Here is a 23,539-nt window from a genome sequence, read left to right as displayed (position 1 = left end):
GCACAAACCAGTCATTTGCCTGTTCGTGCTGCTAGTGTGCAAGAACTTGCATTGCCACTTTGTCATCTGTTTTGTATCAGACTTTTTTCTTTTTTCAGCTAGAAAAACGAGAAGGGTTATACATTTTAGGCATACTTGTACTCTAAGGCATCTGGTAAGAATAGTAATACCCATCAGCTTTTTATTAACAATGCCTAGTGAGGAAGCAGAGAGGGCTGTTAATCATATGGCATATCCCTAAGTGAAGGAAATGTAGCAAAACTACTTCTCTGAGATCAGCAGGTCTCCAAGGTGCCCTGCAATGTCAGGTAAACCCATGGGATGCCAGGCCCACTTGTATGAGCTGCATATCGGCCAGAGCTCAACCCGTTGTAACTGGGCCCTTCTCAGAAAAAAAGCTGATGCAGTACCCGGTATTGTTCTCACTGCTGGCATGCAAGCAGCTGCTGGTTCGTTTGTAATGTTTGTCCCGTCAGACTGACAGAATACAGAGCTGCTGCACAGAATGCTGCTGCAGTGCACAGCCACCAATTCTAAACAGACACCTGGCGCCCATTGACCTCCTACCTGCTGTGCTTTGGTTTCAATCACCCTTTCCAGCAGCACAATGTTTCGTGTCCGTATGCAACCCAGGATTAATTAAGAACTACATTCTCATGGCAGCAGCCCCATCTTTCCCGGCAGTATTAGTCATGGTGTCTGCAAAGAGCCTCACAGAATTAACAGCACTGTGTCTGGACAAATGCCCTTCCTTCAGGCTGCCTCCAAGCACTGGCAGTTTCCTCAACAGGTGTAAATGGCACCAAGCACTACCTCGTGCCCTTAGCCACAAGTTATCAGCACTACTGGGATGCTGCTTAAGGCCTTTATTGCTTTCCTCCTATGTTTCAGTTGAGACAGGACTTCAACTTCTCTGATCTGCCACCTACACAGCCTTCTTAGCGCGGCTCACCCGCGTGCCAGCTCCTCAAAGAGCCTGACAGCGGCCTTTATTTACAGTCACCTCAGCACAGCCAGCAGCGCCGCGCCTCCCCAGCCAGCTTCCCACAGGGCAGCACAGCTCTGCACCACAGTGCCCGAGGCCTACTGCCGTTCCGAGCAAGCCCGGCCGCCGCGCTCTCTCCCAGTCGAGGGCCACCCGCACAGAACACCACACAGCGCACAGCCAGCCGCTGCATCAGCCCGGCCACAGAAATGGCGGCGGAGAGGCGGGCGAGCGGCGTCACGTGCAGGGGGCGAGGCCGAGGCCTTCCGGTCACGTGACGCGGGCACCCGGCCCCCGCGCCGGCCGCACGCGCCCCCCCCCCCCCCTCTCTCCGCGGAAGTGACGTAGGCCGCCGCGTTGGTGCGCAGTCGTTCGGTGCGGCCGGACGCGGAGCGGCTGAAGCTGCCCGGCGGCTACCGCGTCTCGCAGGCGGCACCGCCCGCCCGGCCCCGCCCCTCCGCCGCCGCCTCACGCACGCACTGCGCGTTACGCGTTACGCACGCGGCGAGACAGCCGAGACCGCCACCACGAAGCGCCGCAGCCCGGTGAGTGCCCGGAGCTGAGGCCCGCTGTGGCCGCGAGCGGCACCCGCTTCCGGAGCCGCTCCGGCCCTTATGTAAGGCGCCTTGGGGGGCCCGCGGCCATCCGCGCTCTGGCTGCGGGCCGCGGCCGCGTCATCCCGGGCCCGGCGCCCCTGCGGCACGGAGGAGATGCCATCGTCCCGCGGCGGGCGGGCGGTGGCCACCGGGCGGGGCCGCGCCGGAGCTTAGCGCGGAGCAGGTGTCGGGGCGGCCCTCCGCGGCCGGGCGCTGCGCCGCCGCATCTCCGCGTTTGCTTTGTGCGGCCGGGCGGGAGGCGGTGTGTGCGGCGGGTTTGTCCCGGTGCCACTGCGAGATGAGGTAGGAAGTGTCGGCCGGGCCGCGGTGCGGGCTGTGCTTTCTGCGCTCATCCAGAGCGTCCTGAACAAAGGGTGAAATTCCTGCTCTGAGAAGTGTCAGAAGTTCTGTCTGAAGTGCTGCTTGGCTGTCAGTGTGGGATCGGCTCTGTTCCTGGGCCGTTCGTCCTGCTGTGCGTCCTGCTTAGCGGGACCGGGCTTTGTGTCTGCCCCGAGGTGGTTGAACTGTAATGTGTGTCGTTGGTGTCACAGCACCTCTGCTGCCCTTTGCCTTCCGTGGCGCTCATTTCATACTTCAGCTTTCAGCTCAGGCCGTGGGAGAGGCTGAGAGTCCATCAGCGAACCCCTCTCTGTTTGGAACTTGTGACGGTTCCTTCTCGTTTCCAAAAGGAATGTATGCCATGGGACAGCGATTTGTTGAGAAGCAGAGCCTGCAAATGTAACCAGAATGTCGTGAATGGGATTTTTCGTGAAGTGAAATTTTAAATCTTTCAGACTTAAGTTTTTTGTGTGTCTCCTTGTTGATGAACTTGCCCGATGTTGGTAATAGATGGGCTTCTGAAGCTCTTAAGGAATTGATAAACTTGCTGTGCTGTTCCACATTTTTCAAGTAACATTGACGTATGTGAGTTCCAAGTCATGCTGGAGATGCAAGGATGGGAATTAGCAGATGTCCTCTTCTTGTGCAACAGCAGTAAGCAAGGAGCTGCAGGCTTCAAAAAGTACTAATCCATTTAAGTTTCTCTATTGTTATAGATGTTATGGCTTTTTTTTTTTTTTTTTTTTGTTTGTTTAAATCGGTGATGTTGCTGAAATTTGGAAGACCAGAACACCATAATTTAGAAATGAAATTGGCTCACCAGCAGGATCTCAATACTAAGGTTTTTGCATAGGTTTCCTTTGTATGAATGATAAATGGAACTAATTATGTTGCGTCTTCAACATGTAGGCACTGTGTGTCAGTCCTTCCTCACACTTTGCACAAGTGCTATTGTTGTTAATGTATGGCTATTTCAGTTCTGTCAGTCAGCCTTCAGAAATGAAAAGAAATCCCAAAGAACTAGTAGAATAGACTTACAGATAAGGGTTTTTAATTATTTCAGACCAATAGCATTCTTAAGTGCTTTATTCCTGTTTGGTCTTAAAAGGTAAGAAAATGAATGCCTGCATGTACACAAGCAGACAAATCAGAAACTGGGATGTTTGTCAGTGTTCCTTATCCTCTGTGAAAGGGATGTCTTGTAACTGGAGCAACAAAGGAAATTTTGCTCGTGAATGGTGCTTCCAGCTTTGTCTTTTGCTTTATGTGTGAACTTGGGGAGATGTGCTACTTGTCCTTCTCCAGGCTGTGGTTCTACCAGACTGTGCTGCAGCTGTCTGGGCCTGCTCTCTCTCTTGCATTGGAACCAGTGCAGTCGTGTGCATTTGGTGATGTGTCTCAGCTCTCTTACATTGATGGGCAGGAAACACAGCAGCTACCTCTGCCCAGAAAACTCCAGCAAAGCCAGAATCCTGCCACTGGACTGAGCTGATCTCGCTTCCCATTTGGAATGCCAGAGCAGGAATGCGTGCTGGGAGCAGGGATGTAGCAGTTCTTTGTAAGCACTGAACCATCCCGGACATCCACGGGTCCCTGCCCTTTTTGGAACAAGGGGCAATGTTGTTTAGTAAAATTCAATTAACTGTTTTGACATCTAGCTTGAATAGAAGTGTAGTATGTGCTACCTGCAAATACCAATGCTGTGTGGGAAGACTTGAAGTGTTGAATTCCTGCTGATGTCAGGCCCTCCTCTGAAGTGGCTGAAGTCTTGGCAGACACTAATGCAGCTGATTCTGTAATCACAGTCTGTCCTTTGGAAAGCAGAGGTGTACCAAATAATTTTCTTTGCTATGTAGCAGTGGAAACAACTTTTTTAGAGTAAGAACTGCTGGATTTGTGTCCTTGTGGCCAGGAAGGCCAGTGGTACCTGGGGGTGCCAGCAGGGTGAGGGAGGTGATCCTCCCCCTGTGCTCTGCCCTGAGGAGACCACTTCTGTAGCAATGGGGCCAGTTCTGAGCTCTCAGAACACAGGGAATTGCTGGAGAGGGACCAGTGCAGAGCTGTAAAGATGGTCAGGGCCTGGAGCATCTCCCTGATGGGGAAAGGCTGAGAGATCTGAGACCGTTCTGCCTGGAGCAGTGAGGGCTGAGAGGGAATCTTGTGCGTATAAATAACTAAAGGACGGGGCTCCTTTAGTTGGAGCCAGGCTCTTTCCAGTGGTGCCCGGTGACAGGACAAGGAGCATAACTTGCTAGAACTTAGCAAGGTCCATCTGAATATGAGAGACAGATTCCTTACGGTGAGGGTGACAGAGCCCTGGCACAGGCTGCCCAGAGAGATGGTGTGGTCTCTTCCTCTGGAGATATTTAAATCCACCTGGATGCTTTCCTGTGCAACCTGCTCTAGGGAACCTGCTTCAGCAGGTGGGGTTGGACTGTAGCTGATCTCCATAGGTCCCTTCCAACCCCTGCAGTTTTGGGATTGTGTGACTTTTAGGAATTTTGCTTCTTTGAAGCTTTGACTAGAAATCAAACAGGGAAGATGTTGAACGTTCCAAAGATGGTAGTTAACTTAGCATCTACTAAGGAATTGTTTACAAGTTCCTCTTTTAGAATGCTAAGAGCATTCTGAAAGTATTCAAGGATGGACAGATGTGACGTAATGTAGTGTTTTAATGAGAATCTGCTTAACTTACAAGAATGATGGTGATGAATGGTGGTAGGCACATGGTGGAGTGCTTTAGGCAAGGTACTTATTCGAGAGAGATTTTTCCCTGACTCCTAGGATAGAATTATAATAAAAGGAGCACAAAGTGTCATTCAGCAGATCTTGTGCCAACAATTTTTCTGCGTAAAATAAATAGTGAGAAAACATGAGTGTCGAAGAGGAGTGTGTAATTTGTTTGATTGGCCTGGGTATGGGAAATGCTGAGTCCTGTCCTGAACCACTGATTGAGCACCTGGAGAAAGGACCGGGTCAGCCCTGGGAGCACAGGTGAAGGTTGTAAGACAGGAAGGGCTGGCAAAGCCTGGCTGCATCTCTCTTAGACCTCACTGAAGGGCTGACTGCCCCTGGGGAAGGATCTCTTACTGGAGAGCCCTCCTTGGTGAAGCGTTCCCTTGCAAACCTGGAATCTTGTGATACAGGTGAGCAATCTTCTGCCCTTCCTTTATCATGCTGGTCCTGCCATGGTACCTTATTGTAATGCCTTTCCCATCATACTGATCTGTCCAGTTGCTACAGCCCATTTTGTTACTCCTTTTTTGCATTCGTACTTCTCTGTAAAATAATTGCAAAAAGCAAAACTTCTGAGAAATGTGCGTGCTCTGCCTGTTGCAGGAAGAAAAGAGCATTCCATGTGGAGTGCTGGAGCTTCAGCACTAGCAATGCTTGGTCTTTGTGCTCAGCTCCCCGAAGCCTGGCTTTAAAAAGAGGGTGGGTGATTGACATTGTGTCTGTCCCAGGATGAGATGTAACAGGCTTTGTCAGAACTGTTGGATTGTTTGGTTTTGGGAAAGAATGGAAGGTGAAGCGTTTGCCCTTGCCAAGCATGCTTGCAAAATCTTTTTAATCAGAGTATCTTTAACAAATATGATTAGCTTCACTTCAGCTGAAGGAATTAGTTGACTGGGTAATTTATATGCAGTTGACTGTGCAATTTTTATACAGGTGATGCACTGTAGGCACATTTACATAACATTAGCATGAGAATGCTTTGGAGGGGATGCCAACAGAAAGGCTGAAAAACACACATCTCTGGGTTCTCTTCAGACTGCTTTTCCTTGTGTTTGATGTGGACTTTAAGCCTTATGGAAAGGTGGACTGCAGAGTTCTGTGTTCCACTGTAACAGATGCACTTCCAAGTACAATTACACTAAGGGTGGGACGATTGCAACCGCTGGGTAATAGTGTATAATTATGTTTACACAATGCTGGGTCCTTCAGAGAAGGCCTGAAAATAATTATTTTAATTTAGAATTGGATCCAAAGTTTTGTCTACAGTATAAAAACTTGAGTGCTTTTTGCATATGGGCAGTTCTCTGCATTTCAGTGCAAAAGCAGCAGTGGTGAAAATCACGTATCTGTACAGCTGAAATTGTGCTTGTGTGCGTGTGCACACGCTTTAACTATGCTGACTGAGATGAGTGCTTGTGAGTTTGAAGGCATGGTTTCATTTGAAGTGGAAGTTGACTTTGTTTTTTTTCCAGTAAGCCAGTCTGCAGGTCTGCAGTGCTGTGGTTTCTGCCCTTTCTTAATCACCACTTCTTTTAAGATCAAGTCTGAGCTGCCTGACCTTTCCTGTACATCCCCCAGGATGTATGTCCTTGTGTTCTCCTGCAGTCATTGACTACTCATAGACCTAATGGTTGTTGGTTATTGGTTTGTTATTTTACTCAAATATTCATAGAGTACTATTGCTGTTTTCCCAGGCTTATTTCTTGCTTCCTTCTTGTCATTCAGAGGCGCAGTGTGATCAAAGGGTCCTCTTCCCTTCTAGTCACATGGACTGCAAGGAGGTATTTGTAGGGATGTGGGTTTGTGGGAGAGTGGAGAGTGTTTGTTTTGAGTAGAAGGGTGTATCTTGCCCTCAGTTTAGGGTTGAGCCTTTCAGAGGCTTTATAAGCTTGGAGGCAAAAATGTGACAAATTCAGCAGTGGAAGAGAAGCAAAGATGCGAATGAGATGGAGGGAACTAATAAGGGAAGATTGGAAATTCTCAAGTAAATTAGAGTCCCTTCCATAGAATCACGTAATGATTTGGGTTGGGAGCGACCTTAAAACTCACCCAGTTCCTGAATAAAGCAAAAATAGTAAGACTCTTGCAGCAGGGCTGTACTTAGTGTTACTCATTTTAGAAAGCAAACTGCATGTGCTTCATGTGGTTGCTTGCCATAGGTTTATCAGGACACCTATCTTGATAGACTTAGCTCAGATTGCTGCCATAACATATTCTGTAATTAAAATAGTGTGGTGTAACTGCTTAACAACACAGTGTTCCTTTAAGATTGTGCATCTTGAGGTGCAGAAGAGGAAGTGACTCAAGTACCAGGTATCAGCACTTAGTGAGAAAGTCTGCTTTCATAGCGAGCCTGCTCTTGTGCCATCAGAGCCTGCTTGTGGTGACAGACTGACACCTGCACTCACAGCAGCTGTAAACACACGCAGAGAATCAGAAGGCTGAAGGTAATTGGGTTAAAATATGGGGATTTTTTTTTTTTTTTTTTTTTTGTAAAATATTAGAGGAGTAGTTGCAAGCAGTTCTCTTGCAGGAGGCGCTTGATGAGCTCTGATGCGATTTGTGCCTAGATGTACTCAGACTTACTAGAAAGGCTTACACATCTGCTGTGCCATTTTACTTGCCTTGGTGTTTATGTGCAAGGTCTGCTTGAAAACCTTGGTGCTTGGTTTTATTCCTGACAGCAGTGCTAATTATTCACACACCAATAAGGTACCTATATACACAGAACCAGAAATGAGTGGACCTGGTTGCCAGCTCATCTCATGCTCTGAAGAACGTAGCAGCAGTGGAGCTACCTTTCAAATATAGGTCTCTTTCCACTTATTTCTACGATACTTGGGCTGTTGACAGCGGCTCAATTTAGTGGTGGCAAAGGATTGGAATCCTGGTCTTGTACTACCAATAGTAACAGAGTATTTGCATCCCTTGGCTGGATGCTTCAGTGGAGAAAGGGGAGGAAACCAACATCGATAGGTGGTAAATGACAGGTTGGTGGGAAGGCTGCTGCTCCTGCAGTGGGCTGTGGAGCTGTGTGCCATGGGAAGCTCTTTGGGGTGGAGCTGTTTTGGAAGCATGAGCTGCAGCAGAGAATGCTTCATTTGCAGGAGGCTCTCTACCTGAATGAGAGTTAGTGATGCTTGGAAACATAATTCTGCGATAACTCTGTCTTGCTTTCTAACTGCGGTTTTCTGATGGTGTGAGCAGTGGAATTGCTGCTTTTTATTCCTTTTCTTCAGTTCTGCTTACATTTTTTAATTGCTGAGATGTCAAGCTTTCACTGTACTTGAGTAAATTTGTGTTTCTTTTTTTTTTCCTGATAGTTACTGAAATCATGAATCCTGTGTATAGCCCTGGATCTTCTGGGGTTCCCTATGCAAATGCCAAAGGAATTGGTTATCCAGGTAACTCCCTTATTTTTGTTTTCAATTAAACTTCGGTCTGCTAGTCTCTGCAATCAAGGAGTAGTTGCTCATTAGTGGGTTCTGTGTGGTGATCTTTTGTTTGTGGTTTCTTGTTTTGTTTTTAATTTAAAAGGTGGAATTTCAGAAGTTGTGTTAGTTGTGCTGTTTTATAATAATCTTAATATGTCTTGCAAAGTAACTTATTTGGGGAGCTCACATAATTATCTCCTGCAAGATGAGGAGCCAGTCTTCTTTATTCTAGCTGACTGACACTGTTAACAAGAATTAGCACTTGTCTATCTAACAATCTAACAAGAGAAAGCAGCACTGAAGTTTGGACAAGAAAATCACAAAAAGTACTTTAAAAACAGAGAAGTAAAAGTATTTCTTGCTTTCATTGCTTCTCACTTGTTTTCAAGTTTCTCTCTGTTTTCCACCCTCCTACCTAATGCTCAGTGTGAGCGTTCTGGTTTCTGATCTCTCTGTAGTTCAGAAGTTTAATAAAGCAATAATTACTTGCGGACAGACAGAACTTTCCAAGGAGGCCAAAAAGAAGCCATTTCCTCTGTGAAGCATTTCAAACAGCCTTTTTTTTTTTTTTTTTTTTTTTTTTTTTTTTTTTAACCTTTGTGGTATAAGTTAATTATTCCATTCTAGGAGAGTCTGCATGGTCGATCAACTGCAATTTTATGTGCTGTGACTTTATGTATCCAAACGTGCTGCCTTCGCAGGCAGATAGATCTGTGTTGGGAGCTAGAAGTCATTCAGCACAACAGTTAATGTTAATGATCTCTGTTCTAGGTCTTCCTACTGATCTACAGTTTTAAAATTTGTGGTGCAACTTCAGTCAAGTACTGGAGCTCCTCTTTTCCATTTTTGTGTTTCCTCTTTAAATAGTGATGTGTGAGTTGGCTTTTGATTAGATCTCTCTATAGACCCTTCTATCTTTCAGTCTATTGATTCCCTTTTAGGTCCTTTCATTTTATCTTCAAGATAGTGTAGCTTTATGAATTTCTTCTACAGTGTTGATAAAGCAAAAAAGTCCTGTATTGCAGTGTTTAAGTCTGTTGAGTGACTGGAGTGGTTCAGTTGTGAATTGTAAAGCTGATAAGTCTTGCAGGGTGGTCTTTACTCTCCATCTTAATTGGCTATATGGTCTATAACAATTTTATGGTAAGGTGAGCAGCAGTTACTTAATGTTGCAGTACGATTATCTCTATATTCGTAATTGATTTGTCAAGTCTTTCTTCAAACTGAGATAAAGATTATTACAGCATACATCACAGAATCACAGAATGGCTTCAATTGGAAAGGACATTAATAATAATCTGTTTCCAACCCCTTGCCATGGGCTGGCTGCCCCCTACCAACTCAGGCTGCCCAGGGTCCCATTCAAGCTGTCCTTGAGCACTTCCAGGGATGGGGCATCACAGCTCTGGGCAGCAGTGCCGTGGCCTCACTGCTCTCTAGGTAATTGATTTCTTCCTAACATCTAATCTGAATCTCTCCTCCTTTAGTTAAAATCCATTCTCCCTTGTCCCCATCACTATCAGACCTTATTAAAAGTTGTTGTTCCCCGTTTATAAGCTCCCAGTAAGCGCTAGACGGCCATAATATCCCAGGAGCCTCCTCTTTTCCAGGCTGAACAGGCCAACTTCTTAAACCTTTCCTCATAGGAGAGGTGCTCCAGCCTCTGAGCATCTTTGTGTGCCTCTTCTGGACCTGCTCCAGCAGCTCACCTTTCTTGTGCTGGAGTGCTGCAGGTGGGGCCTTGTAAGGACAGAGAAAAGGGGGTCTGCCCCCTCCCTTACGCTGCCAGCTCTGCTCTTTCGATACAACAGGGTGCTGGATACTAACTGATATTTTTATCTCCTTTCATTTTCTAAGCACAGATTTTTATTTACCAGGGTTTCCCTTGTACTTACAACCGTTCACACGTTGCTCTTCAGTCATCATTTAGTCTTATCTAAGTAGTACTTCAGTTTACTTAGGAGAATGGACTATTACAGACCTGTAAACAGCAGTTTAAACCACACAGGAATGATAGAATAACAGATGAGAAGTTACAGATGCAACTGTCCTGTACATACATGGATAGATCTGCTGGTCTTTGCATTGCCATAAACTGGCATAACTGAAATACATGGAATTTAAAGACGGTATAAATGTGCTGGAATTGCCGTATTTCAAGCTGGTGGCTTTCCATTCTTGCCTGCAGAAGTTAGTCAATTTCTGGAAGTGTGACTCCTGAGTTCAGCCTTGTCAGTTGGTTCTGCCCGTGATGCTGATGGAGCTTACTGAGCTCTCTCATCCACACTTAAAGACCATGGGATAAACACAAAGCATCCTGTAAAGTGAAAAGTAGACTAGCATATCCCCATAGACATGGGGGGCATGGAACTAGATGGTCTTCAAAGGACCCTTCCAAACCAAACCATTCTATGATTCTGAGACATTAGGTTTTTTTCTTTAAAATAATTGCATGACTAAGTCTCCTTTTCTTGCCTCTACTAATATAGCAACTACAGATTCTCCTTTCAGGATCATTGAATTTACATGGACTGCGTGATAATAGAAAGTAGTGAGCATACAGTTAGGAGGAGTGTATTATTTGAAGGCGCTGTGTTTGTAAAGCTGTTGCATATTTAATAGCTGCTTGTATTGCACTACATCTATTTGAAGTCGTTGGATTGGTTTACAGTAGCAAGGAATCAATATCCAAGTGTTCTCAGGTGGATTAAAGTTGTATCTAGAAGTTAAAGCTGCTGTTTGGTGTAACTGAACTTGTCTGGTTCAGAGCTCTTTGTGGAGCTAAACCTGTGAAGAATGGAGAACTGAAAAATGATGCAAGAAATAATGCTGCAGTTGTGAAGTCAGGTGTAGAACTGTATGGAGGACTTCGCTAGGAGATGGCGAGTTTGAAATCTTCAGAGCTGTTTACACTCTGAAAAGTTGTTATGACTAGTGTGTTGTCTTTGATTTTAAGCCTGATGCTTCTCTTAAGTGGTCAGAATGGATCTGGCTCACAGTAATGCCAGTTGCATGCAGCTTGATACATTTGCAAAGTGCTTTATAAAGCTAAGGGTGCTCAGTCAGTCCCAAGGTAAGCATAGCTATTGTTGCAGAGAGTAACTCTGAGCACTTCATAGTTGGAGAAAGCAGGGATGCTTCAAATGTGAGAAGCGTTTTGAAACTGACAGTGATGATGTGAATAGTCCTTGCATTTTATCCATAGAATTTTATCCATTGAATTTGAAATTAAAATCTAGCAAACTTTGTATCTTTGAAATATCGGGTGCGTAATAATTTAGCCCTAGTGGTTCACAAATGCTGGTGCAGAAGTGTTTCCCTGTGTTTTGCTGTTGCCTGAGTGGATCACAATTGTTTCTGTTGAGTATCATAGCACAGTGCTAAAACACTGTCTTCTGTCACACCTGAGTATGGTGTATCTGTATCAAAAGCAGCTGAGGCTGCTTTGTACTTTCTGCTTGTGACCTCTCTCACTGGGAAGTCAGAGGTGCTCCGACTTTGAGGGATTTCATTATTTATGTGAAGTAGAGGTGGTTTTTTTGTTTTTTTGTTTTTTTTTTTTTTTTACCATATGAACATTTTCATCAGGTCATAAAACTTAGGGAATCTTGGATAGTTGCACAGGACTCTGTTGTCTATCTAACTTAATAGCTGTGTGGCCAGCGCCAAGGTTTGCTGAAGAGAATGGCCCTTGTGACTGCTGAGGGGTCCCCTCAGCTTCAGGTGGCTTCAGAGAGGAGGGGCACGCTGAGAAAGCATCATCAGAAGGCATCTGCTGGTTCGTCTCGATTGAAGGGTGCACAGGAAGAATAAAGTTTGGTTAGGCTGTGCAGTCAGTCTAGGAATAACTTTGATGTGCTCTTTCTTCCAGCTGGCTTCCCAATGGGCTATGCAGCGGCTGCTCCTGCCTATTCCCCTAATATGTATCCTGGAGCAAATCCTACCTTCCAAACAGGTATGTGTAATAGGGGTGTCTAAGCAATAGCCTGAAATTCAGAAGTTACTGGAGCCAAGAACTAAGAATAAGGAAAAGCTGTTGGGCCTTACAGTAACACCTGCTCTGTGGGCCCACGTGAGAGCTGAGATTTCTTCAGTGCGCAGGTACTTTGTTGGAGTAGGTCAGAGCTGTTTTTTATCTACCATTAGTGCTGGGTGCTTCAGCTGACGTATTCCCACTCTCATAGGATAATTTAGGGGTTGTAGTGTGCAGGGTACTGTGGCAGCAGTGGTGCTTTTCATGAGGCTGTTGCATTCTTCATGAAATCCTGAGACTGTGCCTCTGATGAGAGCTGCAGGAATTGTGAAAGGATTGTCTGTCTTTAGGTAGAACCTGAGCCAGCAGTTGCTACTTGTACCTGCAGAAGTGGAGTTGTCATCTTGCTCTAATGTATAAAAATTATTCTTAAGTGATTATTAAGGGTATGACTATATCTGGAGTATACTGAAAGGAGGTTTAAAGATACTCAGGTGCCTTTGGAGTCTAGTTTGCAGTTGTAGTGAACCACAACATTGATATTTTAAAGGTAGGATCTCTTTCATACTTGCCGTCCATAAAATGCCAACAAGCAAATATGAATAAACTTCATTTGAAGTGGAGGAAACATATTTTTGTCTCTGTTCTCCAAAAGGCCATCTTGAGGTCTTAGAAAAGTTCTGACCTTAGAAATTGTTTTTCTTGTGCTTTGTTTCTTCTTCTGGAGAAGGTAGCTACCCATCATCTCCTGTCATTACAACATTGGTTGTGCCGAGATGGGCTGATGGTAACATGTACCAAATTCTCCTGTGTAGGACTACTGTCTAATACACTGAATCCAGATGTTTAACAATACTACTACTAAAATCCAAAGCCACTTTTTATACAGAATCCAGCGAGTGGAAAAGCAGGTGGATGCAGTAATACAACAGCTCCTCATTCTTAGTTGAGACAGTCAGGTGTTACATACAGATGTTATCAGTACTGACTGTGAGATATAACTTGTGCATGGATATTAAGGCTAGGCTACTAAGTACTCACATGAAGATAGAGGAAATCAGGAATTAAGAAAATTGCTGCCCAGGATGTGACATCATAAAGCAGTGTACTGACACTTTTTTTGTATTTTTAATGCAGATTTACCTTTGTTTCCAGGTTATACACCAGGCACTCCTTATAAAGTGTCTTGTTCACCCACTAGTGGTGCAGTCCCGCCGTATTCCTCATCACCAAATCCCTACCAGACTGCTGTGTATCCAGTCCGAAGTGCCTATCCACAGCAGAATCCATATGCACAGGTAAGTGAGCAAAACCAAGCAATTGCTATCTGGTTGGGTAGTGCTTTGCCTACACTGGAATACCTGCTTGCATTTTATTCCTTCGTGGGGTTGAAAAGAATAATTAGCTGCCAACAGTGAGAATTCTTAATGCAGTCATTTACAGTGTTACATCTGTGCAGTTTATGTTTCGTTTTACGTGATGGTCACGCTCTGCTCACTGATCAAATGTTCAGTGTTTGAAGACAGACTAGTTCCAGTAGCTGAGTGTTAGAGTCAGAGTGCTAGAAGCTGTAACTACTACAGCAGTTTGTCAAAAATGGTCACAAGCTAGCACTATTTTTTTTTATTTTTTTAGGATGTCTCTGTTACTGTTTAAGAAGTTACCAAGTTGGCTTAAAAACTCTTGAAAATTGTTGAGGCTATTTTAACAGGCTAACTGTTGAGAACTGCTAGAAAGGACAGAATGAAGAGCTTTGATAAACGCAATATTTGGGGGAGAAGTAGGTGCTTCTGTGGAAGAAATTCACGTGGTGTGTTAGTTGAAGGGGATTGGTGAGCATGTAGCAGGGTTTATCCAGACTGCTCAGTGTACTTGGATTTGTCAGAAACCTGAGATTCTTTAACCAAAAACAGTTGAATAAAAAGTTGTGGAAGATGTTCTTTCATGTGTTAATGTATGAAAAGATGTGAAACAAAGAGACCTTGTTGCTGAAGGTGCAGTCAGCATGGGAGAGCTACTTTTGCCTCTTGAATGTTTGAATGTTATACTAAGTGCCTTAAAATGAAGGGCTAATGTTAACAGGTTTTAGTGAAAGAAGATAGCCTGTTTTTTATTTCCCCAAAAGGTACACAGTAATTGCTTAACTTGCTTTTTCTCAACAGCAAGGCACTTACTACACACAGCCTTTATATGCAGCACCACCCCACGTAATTCACCACACCACAGTTGTGCAGCCTAATGGCATGCCAGCAACCATGTACCCTGCTCCTATTCCACCACCAAGAGGAAACGGTGTGACCATGGGGATGGTGGCTGGGACTACTATGGCAATGTCAGCAGGTAGGTGGACTTGTAACCCTTGTGTCTTCTTGATGAAGCTCTGCTTTATTTGAAGGAAAACATTACTGCGTTATAAAATGCGATGCCAGAGATGTGCTGTGCAGAACCATAAACTTAGTGCTATTAGAAGGGACTTCTGTAGGTTATCCAGACCAGCATCTTCACACTGACTCCAGCCTAGATCTGGGTGGTTACTTCTCCACTGATTTGATCAGCTGTAGTGATGGGGATATTAGCATTATTGTTTCAGATACTGGTGTTACAGTAGTATGGTAATTGTGTGTATCTTTATGGAATTTCATCTGTTTTTGTATCCCTTGCTTCTAATCAACGTAAAGGCTCTGCATTCCTCCTCTCCAAACCTTTCTCTGTACCTGGATGAAGACGGCAGCCTCTAAAGGCTGAACCCTTGCTCTTGGCCTGCCCTTCTGTTGCTGACCTCTGTGTGTTTGCACTGCACGGGGGTCCTTTCTGTCATGGGCAATTGTTAGGAAAGCTTGCTTCCTGACTCTGCAGACTTTGAGTTACAGAGTTTTGGAGATGATGTTTAACTGCTATGTAGACTCATCTGTGAGTCTTTTTCTGAAGAGTTCTGTGCTTTGTTACTCAGTGTAACTCACTGAGGAATGTCCACATTCTCTCAAATGATTCTCAATTTGGTAGTTTAAAAAATGAGTGCCATGAGCTTGTTTCCAGATTATTCTTTATCTCATCAAATTGATCACTTAATCTGGGGGAATCTCAGATCTAGGGTAGTGACACAAACTGAACTAACTAGAAGGCTTTCAGTTTCGTGTGTGGGCATGCTTATGCCAGGTATTTTTTATTATTACAAAGCACTGCAGAGTGAAGCTGTTAAGATCCTGCTATCTCAGCCTGTTTCTGAACCCCCTCTTTGTCTGTAAAAAAAAAAAAAACAAAAACAAAAACCAACAACCTGTATCTGTGCTAATGCAAACGAGAAGTAATTTATTCTGATTTGTCAGTCGAGTTATCTCCACCATCAAATATTCTTCTGGCCTGTAATGCTGGCTGTGGGAAAAAGTATTTCAGTGAATAATCTGCTTATGTTGCAAGGCTTCTGCTAAAGCTGTTTGTAAGTCATGAGCATCTTTGTGTTGGACTAAGCATCAAAATGATACAGTTGCTTAAATGTTCGAAGGAAGATTAGGTCTGGAGTGCAAAATGAGGCTGGTAATTTTAAATGGGAATATGAACAAGCTGTAAGATTTTTAGTTTCTCCTGTATGTTTTGCTATACCAGAATGTGTGCTTCCTTTTAAATATATGTATGTCCTCTTCTTCCTAGGAACTTTGTTGACAACTCATTCCCCAACTCCAGTAGCCCCTCATCCAGTTACTATGCCCACATATCGGGCTCCAGGAACACCAACCTATAGTTATGTGCCCCCACAGTGGTGATCATCCTGGCAGTCAGTGTAAGTTGTTGGTTTAGACTGAAAGCAGTTTGTTGTTGTTATTTATTAGTAAAAATTTGTTTGGGGGGGATAAGCTTCAGCTCGTGCTTTTTGTAGTCACTGTGGGAGGAGTTCTGATACGGACCATAAATGAGATTGTGGGTTTGAGGAAAGAGATTTGATTTTTGAAATCTTACTATGAAGTGGGATTTGGGGGAGTGTAGTGTGTGTGTCAAATAAACACAAAGATTAATGTTTTGGGGATCCTCACTTTTGCTGCTGGTTGTTGTTTTTTGAGTCTGTATCAGTAACTGCTCCATTTGAAATGAAATGGAAAATTCTAGTTTGGTTGGTCACTTTGTCACTGTAGTTTATGGTAACATTATTAACTTTGTTCTAACTCTCTTTGGATTTCTGTGCCAGTGATTGGGAGTTCAGAATTTGCCTTTTGAGTTAACAGAGCAGCATCTGTGTTGGGCTTTGCTTTGATGCTATGCTACGGAACACAAACTTGAAACGTTTCACTGTTTCAGCCAAAAATGTCAAGTTACATTAGTGCAAAAAGTGAGAATTTCACTGTATCTAACCTAAGGTAATTTCATTAGGCTTAAAATACCTTTTTAGGATTACACCTTCTTCTAAGACAAAACTGCTATGGCAGTAGAAAGCTGGAGCACAGATGATGGGAGAAAATCAGCGTAATGAATTTTTAATGTAGAGGCCTGTAGATTTCAGTGGATGAGTGCTGGAATAGCACTGTATGGTACTTCTGAATGTCTGATGTGTTTGTATTGTCTCTGTGGGGCATGCAGTTGTAGGATGTCTTACCACCCTCTAATAGTATCTCGCTTAATCGAATATCTTCCTTCCCCTCAATGTAGGTTTGAAGATGGGAGATATGCAATCAAGAAATTGAGGTTTAAAAGTTGGTGCTGAAGCCCTCATGCCTCCAACCAGGACTCTTCTTCTGAATGCTTTCAACACTTGGCTAAACACTACTAATTCCTGATCACTGAAGATTTTCCAGTGCTGCATATCTTACATCTTGGAACTCCAGCAGTTAGTCTTAAAGCAAATCCTGTTTTGTGGACTGTCTTGCAATTTTTTAGCTAATTATAATGATAAAAAGGGAGTATAAATTTATTCTGATCCATATCTAGTTGAATGCATGTTAAAACACAAAAACAAAGCTTGCTCAATCTACCTGCAGTGACTGATGCAAAAACCATCATATGCAAATCCAAAGGAACCGAGAAGTATTTTACAACTTGTATCACTAATGCACTGTTGTAATGTTTGCAGGGTCTTAAAAGGTAGAATCATGAAAGTGAGTTTCTTTGTAGACTACCGTAAGATACAGTAGATAAGAGCTTCAACCTTTTTTGGGTTGATGGGATTGCCAGTTTAAAAGGGGCACTTTTTTTGTTAATTTAAGTGATGTATTCTGTTCAAATTCAAGTACTAAATTGGAGTGACTGGAAAATGAGGCAGAAAAGCTGTAGGAATCCCGCACGCCATTAGTTTACTTCATACCTTTACGTTTTTGTTACATGGATTCAGTGTTATAGAGCTGTTCTCAAGGGTCAGAATGAAATGACAAAGGTAATGCTGTGTGTGCGAGTAAATAAAGCAAGCTTCCTTGAGGCAAAACTTGCCGTTAGGAATAGTAGGAGGCGACCTGTGTAATGAATTGCATGCCCTGGGGAGATACATATCCAGTACTACCTTTCATACGATGCAAGATGTGTCAAAGTGAGACTGCCACACAGGCTGATAGAATAACACTTTCCTTCAGATCTCCGTTGGAGAGATCACTGTTGTTTTTCCTAAAGAATGTTGTAGTCAGTTGCAAACTTAGGTGCAGTTGACCCAGCGTGCTTTCCTGATGTTTAAGAAGTATTAGGGCTTTCTGTGGCAGATGGGGAGATCAGCTGCGTGCTATCCTGAGGAAAGCTGCTGTGCCTGACGAGTCTGTTAAAGGGGAACAATTCATTCTAACACAATTTCCTTGTTAGCCACTTGCAGTATGGACTACAGATATGCTGTAGAGGGCTGCCAGAATATAGAGGTTTCAGATAGTTTGGTTGTTTTATTTTTATTTTTTTTTTCCTGAAAATATTTGTAATTGAAGTGGGAGCCATTCGGTGGTTGCAGCGTTTTGATGTATTTTTGTAGCATTTTTTTTTTTTAACTTCCTAAATTGCACTTGGAAGCACGTACAAATAAGACTGACTGCAGATTAGCATTTCATTGCAATGAGTCATTTCTGGTATTCTTTCTTGCAACTTCAGTTTTTAAAACAGTACCTCAAAGCAAATGCAGTGGTGATAAAGGGCTAACCTTAGAACCCATTTCTGTACCAAAATTCTCACCAGGAAGATTTTAAATTTTCAAAGTAAAATGTTGCACATGAAATCAAGGTTTTTCTTAGACCTGCTTACTTACAGTGTCAGAAAAATGCAACTTTTTTTTGTTTTTTTTTAATATACATTCTGCTTGCAATAAATTATGCAGTAAATGAAAATAAAATGTTGTTCCCTTTTAAGCCTTTACAGAGAGGTGTATCAGGCTGTATCGTTCTCGTAGTCTAATTTCCATTCAGAAGTGATAATTTTTTTTCTCTAATTCTCTATCTAATTAATGTTTTTCTGGGGTGTTCTGCTCCTCTGTAGGTTTGGCAGCTACCTTGGGGTAGCTTCAGAGCTGATGTGATGCTGCCATTCCAGTACTCTGCCCTGGTGGGATCCTTGTGAACTGGGGTTGGAGCCTTCAGTAACTTTATTTTTTACAGTAAGCACTCTCTGTAGTTTTTTTTTAACTACGTTTTTTAAATAAAGTTTAGGATGATTTTTCAGGAATCACTGTCAGAGGACAGACAGCCCCTTTAGTTTTAATGCCTTGAATATTAATGATGTTGGAATAAGTACTTTAAACCTTACTCATGAGCACTTACTGCAGCTTAGGGATTTCCATATGTTTCCATATGGAGCAGAAAATTACCCCAGACAAACCATTTTGAATCTGTGCTGCCTTGGGTCAGGTCTGTTCAACGATTCCTTTGGTGTAGCAGGTTTGAGTAGCCAGGTGTGCTGGGTGGTACAGCGAATGTGAATCCAGGCCATTTGTTCAGTTTGCAAGTAGTGTGACATTTTGGTTGTCTTAGCATGATTTTAAGGAGAGTTCAGGTGTGAACCAGTGCTATGCTGAGGAGAAGCTGTACAGAACAGGCTCAGAGCTTCGCTGTCTCCCGTCTCATCACCCTATAGACTAAAGCTTTGTGAATCATAGGAGTTAAATTCGATGAATGCTGCATTAGAAAAGTGGTTGAGGAATGAACATAACATCCTGCTTCTTTGCTCTCAATTCAGTTTCCTAAATGCCATCTTGGAATTGGTCCCTATAACGTTCTGTAACTTTTAGGCAGTCACGCTTGAGCACTTTTTTTTTTTTCCTAAGTTGCATTATGGGATTCATCCACGAGGGGGAAACTACCTTTTTTTCCTTATTAAAAAAAAAAAAAAAGAGGTACCACACCTTCCAGTTCTGATGAGTTGTAATGTACTGGGAGGGTGGAGCACATCTCCAGCAGTTTGATATGGGAAGTTACCAAAAGCACAGCGCGGAGGGGACAGGCGGGGAGTGTGTGTGTGTGTATATAACTATCTTAATGGTATTTTGTTGCAAATAGTAGAAAGCATGGATACAAAACAGCAGAGGGGGAAGCTGTACATCGTTCAATAGGCGTTTACACAGTGAGGGTCTTACGAAACGTTCTCTCCTGCTTTTTATATAACATTCCCTACTTAGAATTCCTTTATAAATGAATGCGCAGTATGTTTGCACGGGAGCTCTTTGACAATGAGAAGAGCTCGTGCTGTAGAGACATTTCAGATCAAGCTTCTCTTTAAAAAAAAAAGAAAAAAAAAAAGAAAAAAAAAAAAAGAAAACTTTTATGGCAGCTTTATATGATTAAAAAAAAAAAAAAGTACTACTTCAAACCTGGAACTGAAGAGATAACTGCAGCAATAACAGAGAGAAGTCCAAAATAGATTTTTCTTTTTCTTTTTCTTTTTTTTTTTTTTCCAATTCAAATTTCAAGTGTTCGATTTAGGTAAAATATTTTTTAAAGACTGAAGTATTCCCTACGTCAGTGACAACTGATGAAAGTGTCTTTTAAATGTAGCAGCAGCAAAATATAAATAGCTAATAATTGGCACCAAAAGCACGTAGCCCTAGTCAGTGGCACGGTGGTTATTAACCAGGCAATTGGAGGGAGAACAGAGAGCCTACTACTAGATCTTGCTATGCTTAAAAGCTGAGATGGCAGTGGTAGATAGGGAAGAAAAATCCTTTCCTTTAGTCCTTCCTTGTGTCGTTTCATCCACTGGAGGAAGAAACAAACCGTAAGTACCACAGTGTCGTAGCATTGTCTGACAATACTTCATGGTACAGAGTTGCATGCCAGGATACCCAGCACTGACTGCTCTTCACACGGTGGGGTGGCTTCGCTGTCACTTGGGCCGTAGGCTGCTGAAGGGATCTGAGCAAGAAATGGTCAGAACTGGCTTGGAATTGCTCCCCAGTGCTTAAGCGTGGTATTAGGCACCATTCATTTGGGTTTGCAACATATTTTTGCTTGAGTAGCTGATGCCACCACTTAACTCCAGGCTTAGAGTCATACCAGAGAGTGGTAATGTGAAATCTCCCATGTAAGGAACATGAGCAGTAGTGATGCTTCAGCTGGAACGTGTGGGGAAAGAGGACAGCTGTGGTCGTCGTTCTTTGCAGTTGCCCAGATGTGGTTTGTGCAGTAGTTGGTAGGTAGCTGGTAGTTGGTATGATCCGTGTGTGGTTTTCTCCAGCAGGTGTCACTGGCCAACCTTCATGTTTGCTGAGGGTCAAAAGCAATCCATGAGTCCTCACGTTGAAGTGTTTGTGAGCGCTTGTCCAAAAAACAGTGCAGAGTAAAGCTCGTTGAGGTGGTTCTTACATAACGTGTCAGCTTGCTAATTTTGTGTCTTATCAATTCTAATGAGATTTGTTGGGTTAGAATGCAATTAAAAGGAGCGACTGCAGCAAAGCTAGGATTGTGCAAGCCTCAAAGAGCACCGAGTTGTTTCTGAAGTAGTGAGTGAGGACAACTTTTAGGGGGTGTGTGTGCTGGGAGAAGGTAAGGGAGGTTTTGCAGAGGGAAAAGAGGGAAGAAGAACAGTGTTTATCTGGGGGATGAGGAAACCTTTTCTTTTGTATGTTGAATATAACACTTAAACATCTGAATTCCACAGGTAGTAGTAAGGGTCCATTTGTGTATAAAAAAACAAAGTTCTAAACAGTGTATGGGCTCTGAAGTTTCAACACCAAGAAAGTGAACATGACTTTTCTAAACTGTTGTGACTTTTGGGCACTTAGCAGGCAAACTGGGAAAGCTTTTTTAGCTGGCTGCTGTACAGACTTGTTTTAAGTAGAATGAATTTGTTAGTGTGTTTCTTTTTTAATTGTAATGCTATTATTGGCTGCCCTCATGTCTAAGAATTGGAAAAGTGAGTGCATGCAATGGAAGTGCAAGAGGCCCCAGTAATAGTTCTCCATGTTTGTTATGAAATAGACACAGGTTTCCTTTTTATGACTTTTTAAAAACTGTCTTACAAACAGTTGTATTGGTACATTATTTTTTTTTTTTTTTAAGTTTAGGTCAATGTTGTCTTCCAGGATAAGTTTTAAGGCATCACTCACTCCTGCATTGAACTACCACATCAACACAAAGAGTGGAGATCCCATTCTGAGCCAGTTCAATTGTGAAAATTCATACTTTTTTTATTTTTTATGCAATTCAATGAGTAGATGAGCTCAGATTTAAATTCTTAAAAGCACGTTTATTGTAACAAGAATTGTTATGTATTAATACTTCAGTTTTCAATAAAGATTGACTTGTGTTGCTTATTGTGGGGTTGTTTTTCGGTGACGTGGTCCACTTAGGAGATGTTCTGCCTTTAAATGAATGAAATCGAAGCGAGGTGCCAAAGTGGGCTTTCTCAGTAGGATTTCTCTGTGGCTCACAGAGCACAGTGATGAGTCTTGCCAGGGTGGAACGTTTGCATTGCCTGACAAAACTGCGACGATGCTGCAACTCTGCCTGGCTCCTTTTCGAGGCGCTTCCTGGGGTTCGGTGGCGCTTTTATTGATGTTTCTGGGCATCAAAGAAGTTTAAAGCAAAGCAAATAAAACTCTTAACATTTCACAACACCACGGAGTTTATTTGATGTCGGGTTACCGGTGTCCCTGAGATGACAGGTGTCGAACAGATAAACCTCAAAGTCAGTATTTTGTATTCTCCAGAGGGAAAAGAATAAGTAGGTGCAATGCATGGGCAGTCTGCTGTTTCCTTAGAGGATGGGTGGGTGTGAATGGCACAGCAGTGGCACTGTGAGCATCTCAGGGGAGGACGGATACCGATGGCATGCGGTGCTGCTTGGACTGACAGGCTGTCCTTGTTCATTCTAGGAACCCAGAAATAGCATACCGAGGAACAGTGCTGTGAGAAGCGACGTGTGGAAGAGAAGAATATTGAAGGGATCCTGTTCTTGAAGTGGCTTCTTGGTGTGAGGGATTTTTTTGTTTGTTTAAATGTCTGTGGGTCTCCCAAGATGGAAGGTCAGCCCACGTCTGCTTTTTCCCAGTTCCCCATTTCATTTCATAATGCCTGTTCCTCTGCTGCTGATTGGTGTGAGTGGCTGTTGGCTCTGTGAAGGCAGGTGTACTGACAAGGGCTGCCCTTGTTGTAGAGGCAGCTTTGAACACTTGGTAGCAGCCAAAGCCATTTCTAGAAAAACAACTATTCCATTAGAGACCATCAGAAATAAAGCTAAAGCAAGTTCTAAGTTTCAGGTTTTCCTGTTAAAAATTAGGGACAAAAAGCAAGTTTGGCTTTTTCTACTACACATTCTTATTTCTCTAGCACACGTTATTACATTTTAAGCTCCAGTGCTCGTTGGTTCATTGATCCAGGCAGCAGAAATAGTTTTGTCGATAGCTGTGCTGCAGTTAGGAGCTGTGTTCTGATCCTCAATAGCTGGGAGTTTTGTAGGAGACATCCATCGCAGTGCTGGTGTAGTAAAGGGTTTTTTGCATTACCTATTTACACTGATGTGCGGGGCGAGCAATTGCTCTCTTGTATTTTATTCCAAAGTCCAGACAGCCTGATAACTATCCTGTCCTGGTAGCCCAGGTTAAGATGGGATCGATGTGATAACTAGGGGAATGTACAGCAGGAAGAGGCGTTTGGTGGCTGCAGGGGGCTGTAGTGCTGCAATTTCTGTGTGCTGGAGGAATGACCTTTGGTTTGGGGCTATGTGCATCTATTTTGTAGTGTTTCACAATAGCTTGAGGTTTTTTTTTTTTCTGGGCAGGAATGGTGCTGGACAATGTGAAACTTCAGAAATAGGAGGGGGGGAAAACCTGTCTGCAGTTACACTTTTCCCAGCCTTACCTTAACAAGGATGAAAGTGAGAAACTATGAAGTGGAGATGAGTGCTGTATCTTCTTTTGTTGCTAGAGCGCTAACGTGGCTGAAGCCGAAGTGTCAGTTTATCTTGACGTGAAGATTTATGTAGGAGGTATATTGCTTCAGGTTGCTGAATGTCAAACCCCAAACCTAGCAGGGCTGGGTAATGGATGTGCAGGCAGGCTGCTGCTTCTGGCACATGGGGGAATCAGTTGTGC

The 23,539-nt window shown here is 43.3% G+C and overlaps 2 protein-coding genes across 5 annotated transcripts in view; one reads left to right on the top strand and one right to left on the bottom strand.

Annotated features, from left to right (window-relative positions):
• PLEKHB2 (pleckstrin homology domain containing B2) overlaps window positions 1-23,539 on the bottom strand; it is a 418,604-nt gene that overhangs the window by 25,026 nt on the left and 370,039 nt on the right. The window lies entirely within an intron of this gene.
• FAM168B (family with sequence similarity 168 member B) lies at window positions 1,400-21,760 on the top strand. 2 transcript variants are annotated; one of them, XM_052685591.1, is made up of 7 exons: window positions 1,400-1,530; window positions 7,980-8,060; window positions 11,962-12,045; window positions 13,219-13,361; window positions 14,226-14,403; window positions 15,712-15,841; window positions 16,702-21,760. In XM_052685591.1, the coding sequence occupies exons 2-6, from the start codon at window positions 7,991-7,993 to the stop codon at window positions 15,822-15,824; spliced, it is 588 nt and encodes a 195-aa protein (XP_052541551.1). In that variant the 5' UTR covers window positions 1,400-1,530; window positions 7,980-7,990; the 3' UTR covers window positions 15,825-15,841; window positions 16,702-21,760. The 2 variants fall into 2 exon arrangements, with proteins under 2 accessions (XP_052541551.1, XP_052541555.1); XM_052685595.1 differs by lacking the exon at window positions 1,400-1,530 and adding an exon at window positions 5,046-5,066.

This window comes from Tympanuchus pallidicinctus, unplaced genomic scaffold (assembly GCF_026119805.1).
Source record: "Tympanuchus pallidicinctus isolate F22 unplaced genomic scaffold, pur_lepc_1.0 scaffold22, whole genome shotgun sequence".
Classification (NCBI taxonomy): Eukaryota; Metazoa; Chordata; class Aves; order Galliformes; family Phasianidae; genus Tympanuchus; species Tympanuchus pallidicinctus.
The sequence above is the reverse complement of the archived record's forward strand: the minus strand, read 5'-3'. Positions and strand labels throughout refer to the sequence as shown.

Coding starts and splice junctions, on each gene's coding strand:
- FAM168B (XM_052685591.1), top strand. CDS start 7,991: ATGAATCCTGTGTATAGCCCTGGATCTTCTGGGGTTCCCTATGCAAAT. Junction 12,046..13,218: donor AAATCCTACCTTCCAAACAG/GTATGTGTAATA, acceptor CTTTGTTTCCAG/GTTATACACCAGGCACTCCT. Junction 13,362..14,225: donor AGCAGAATCCATATGCACAG/GTAAGTGAGCAA, acceptor TTTTCTCAACAG/CAAGGCACTTACTACACACA.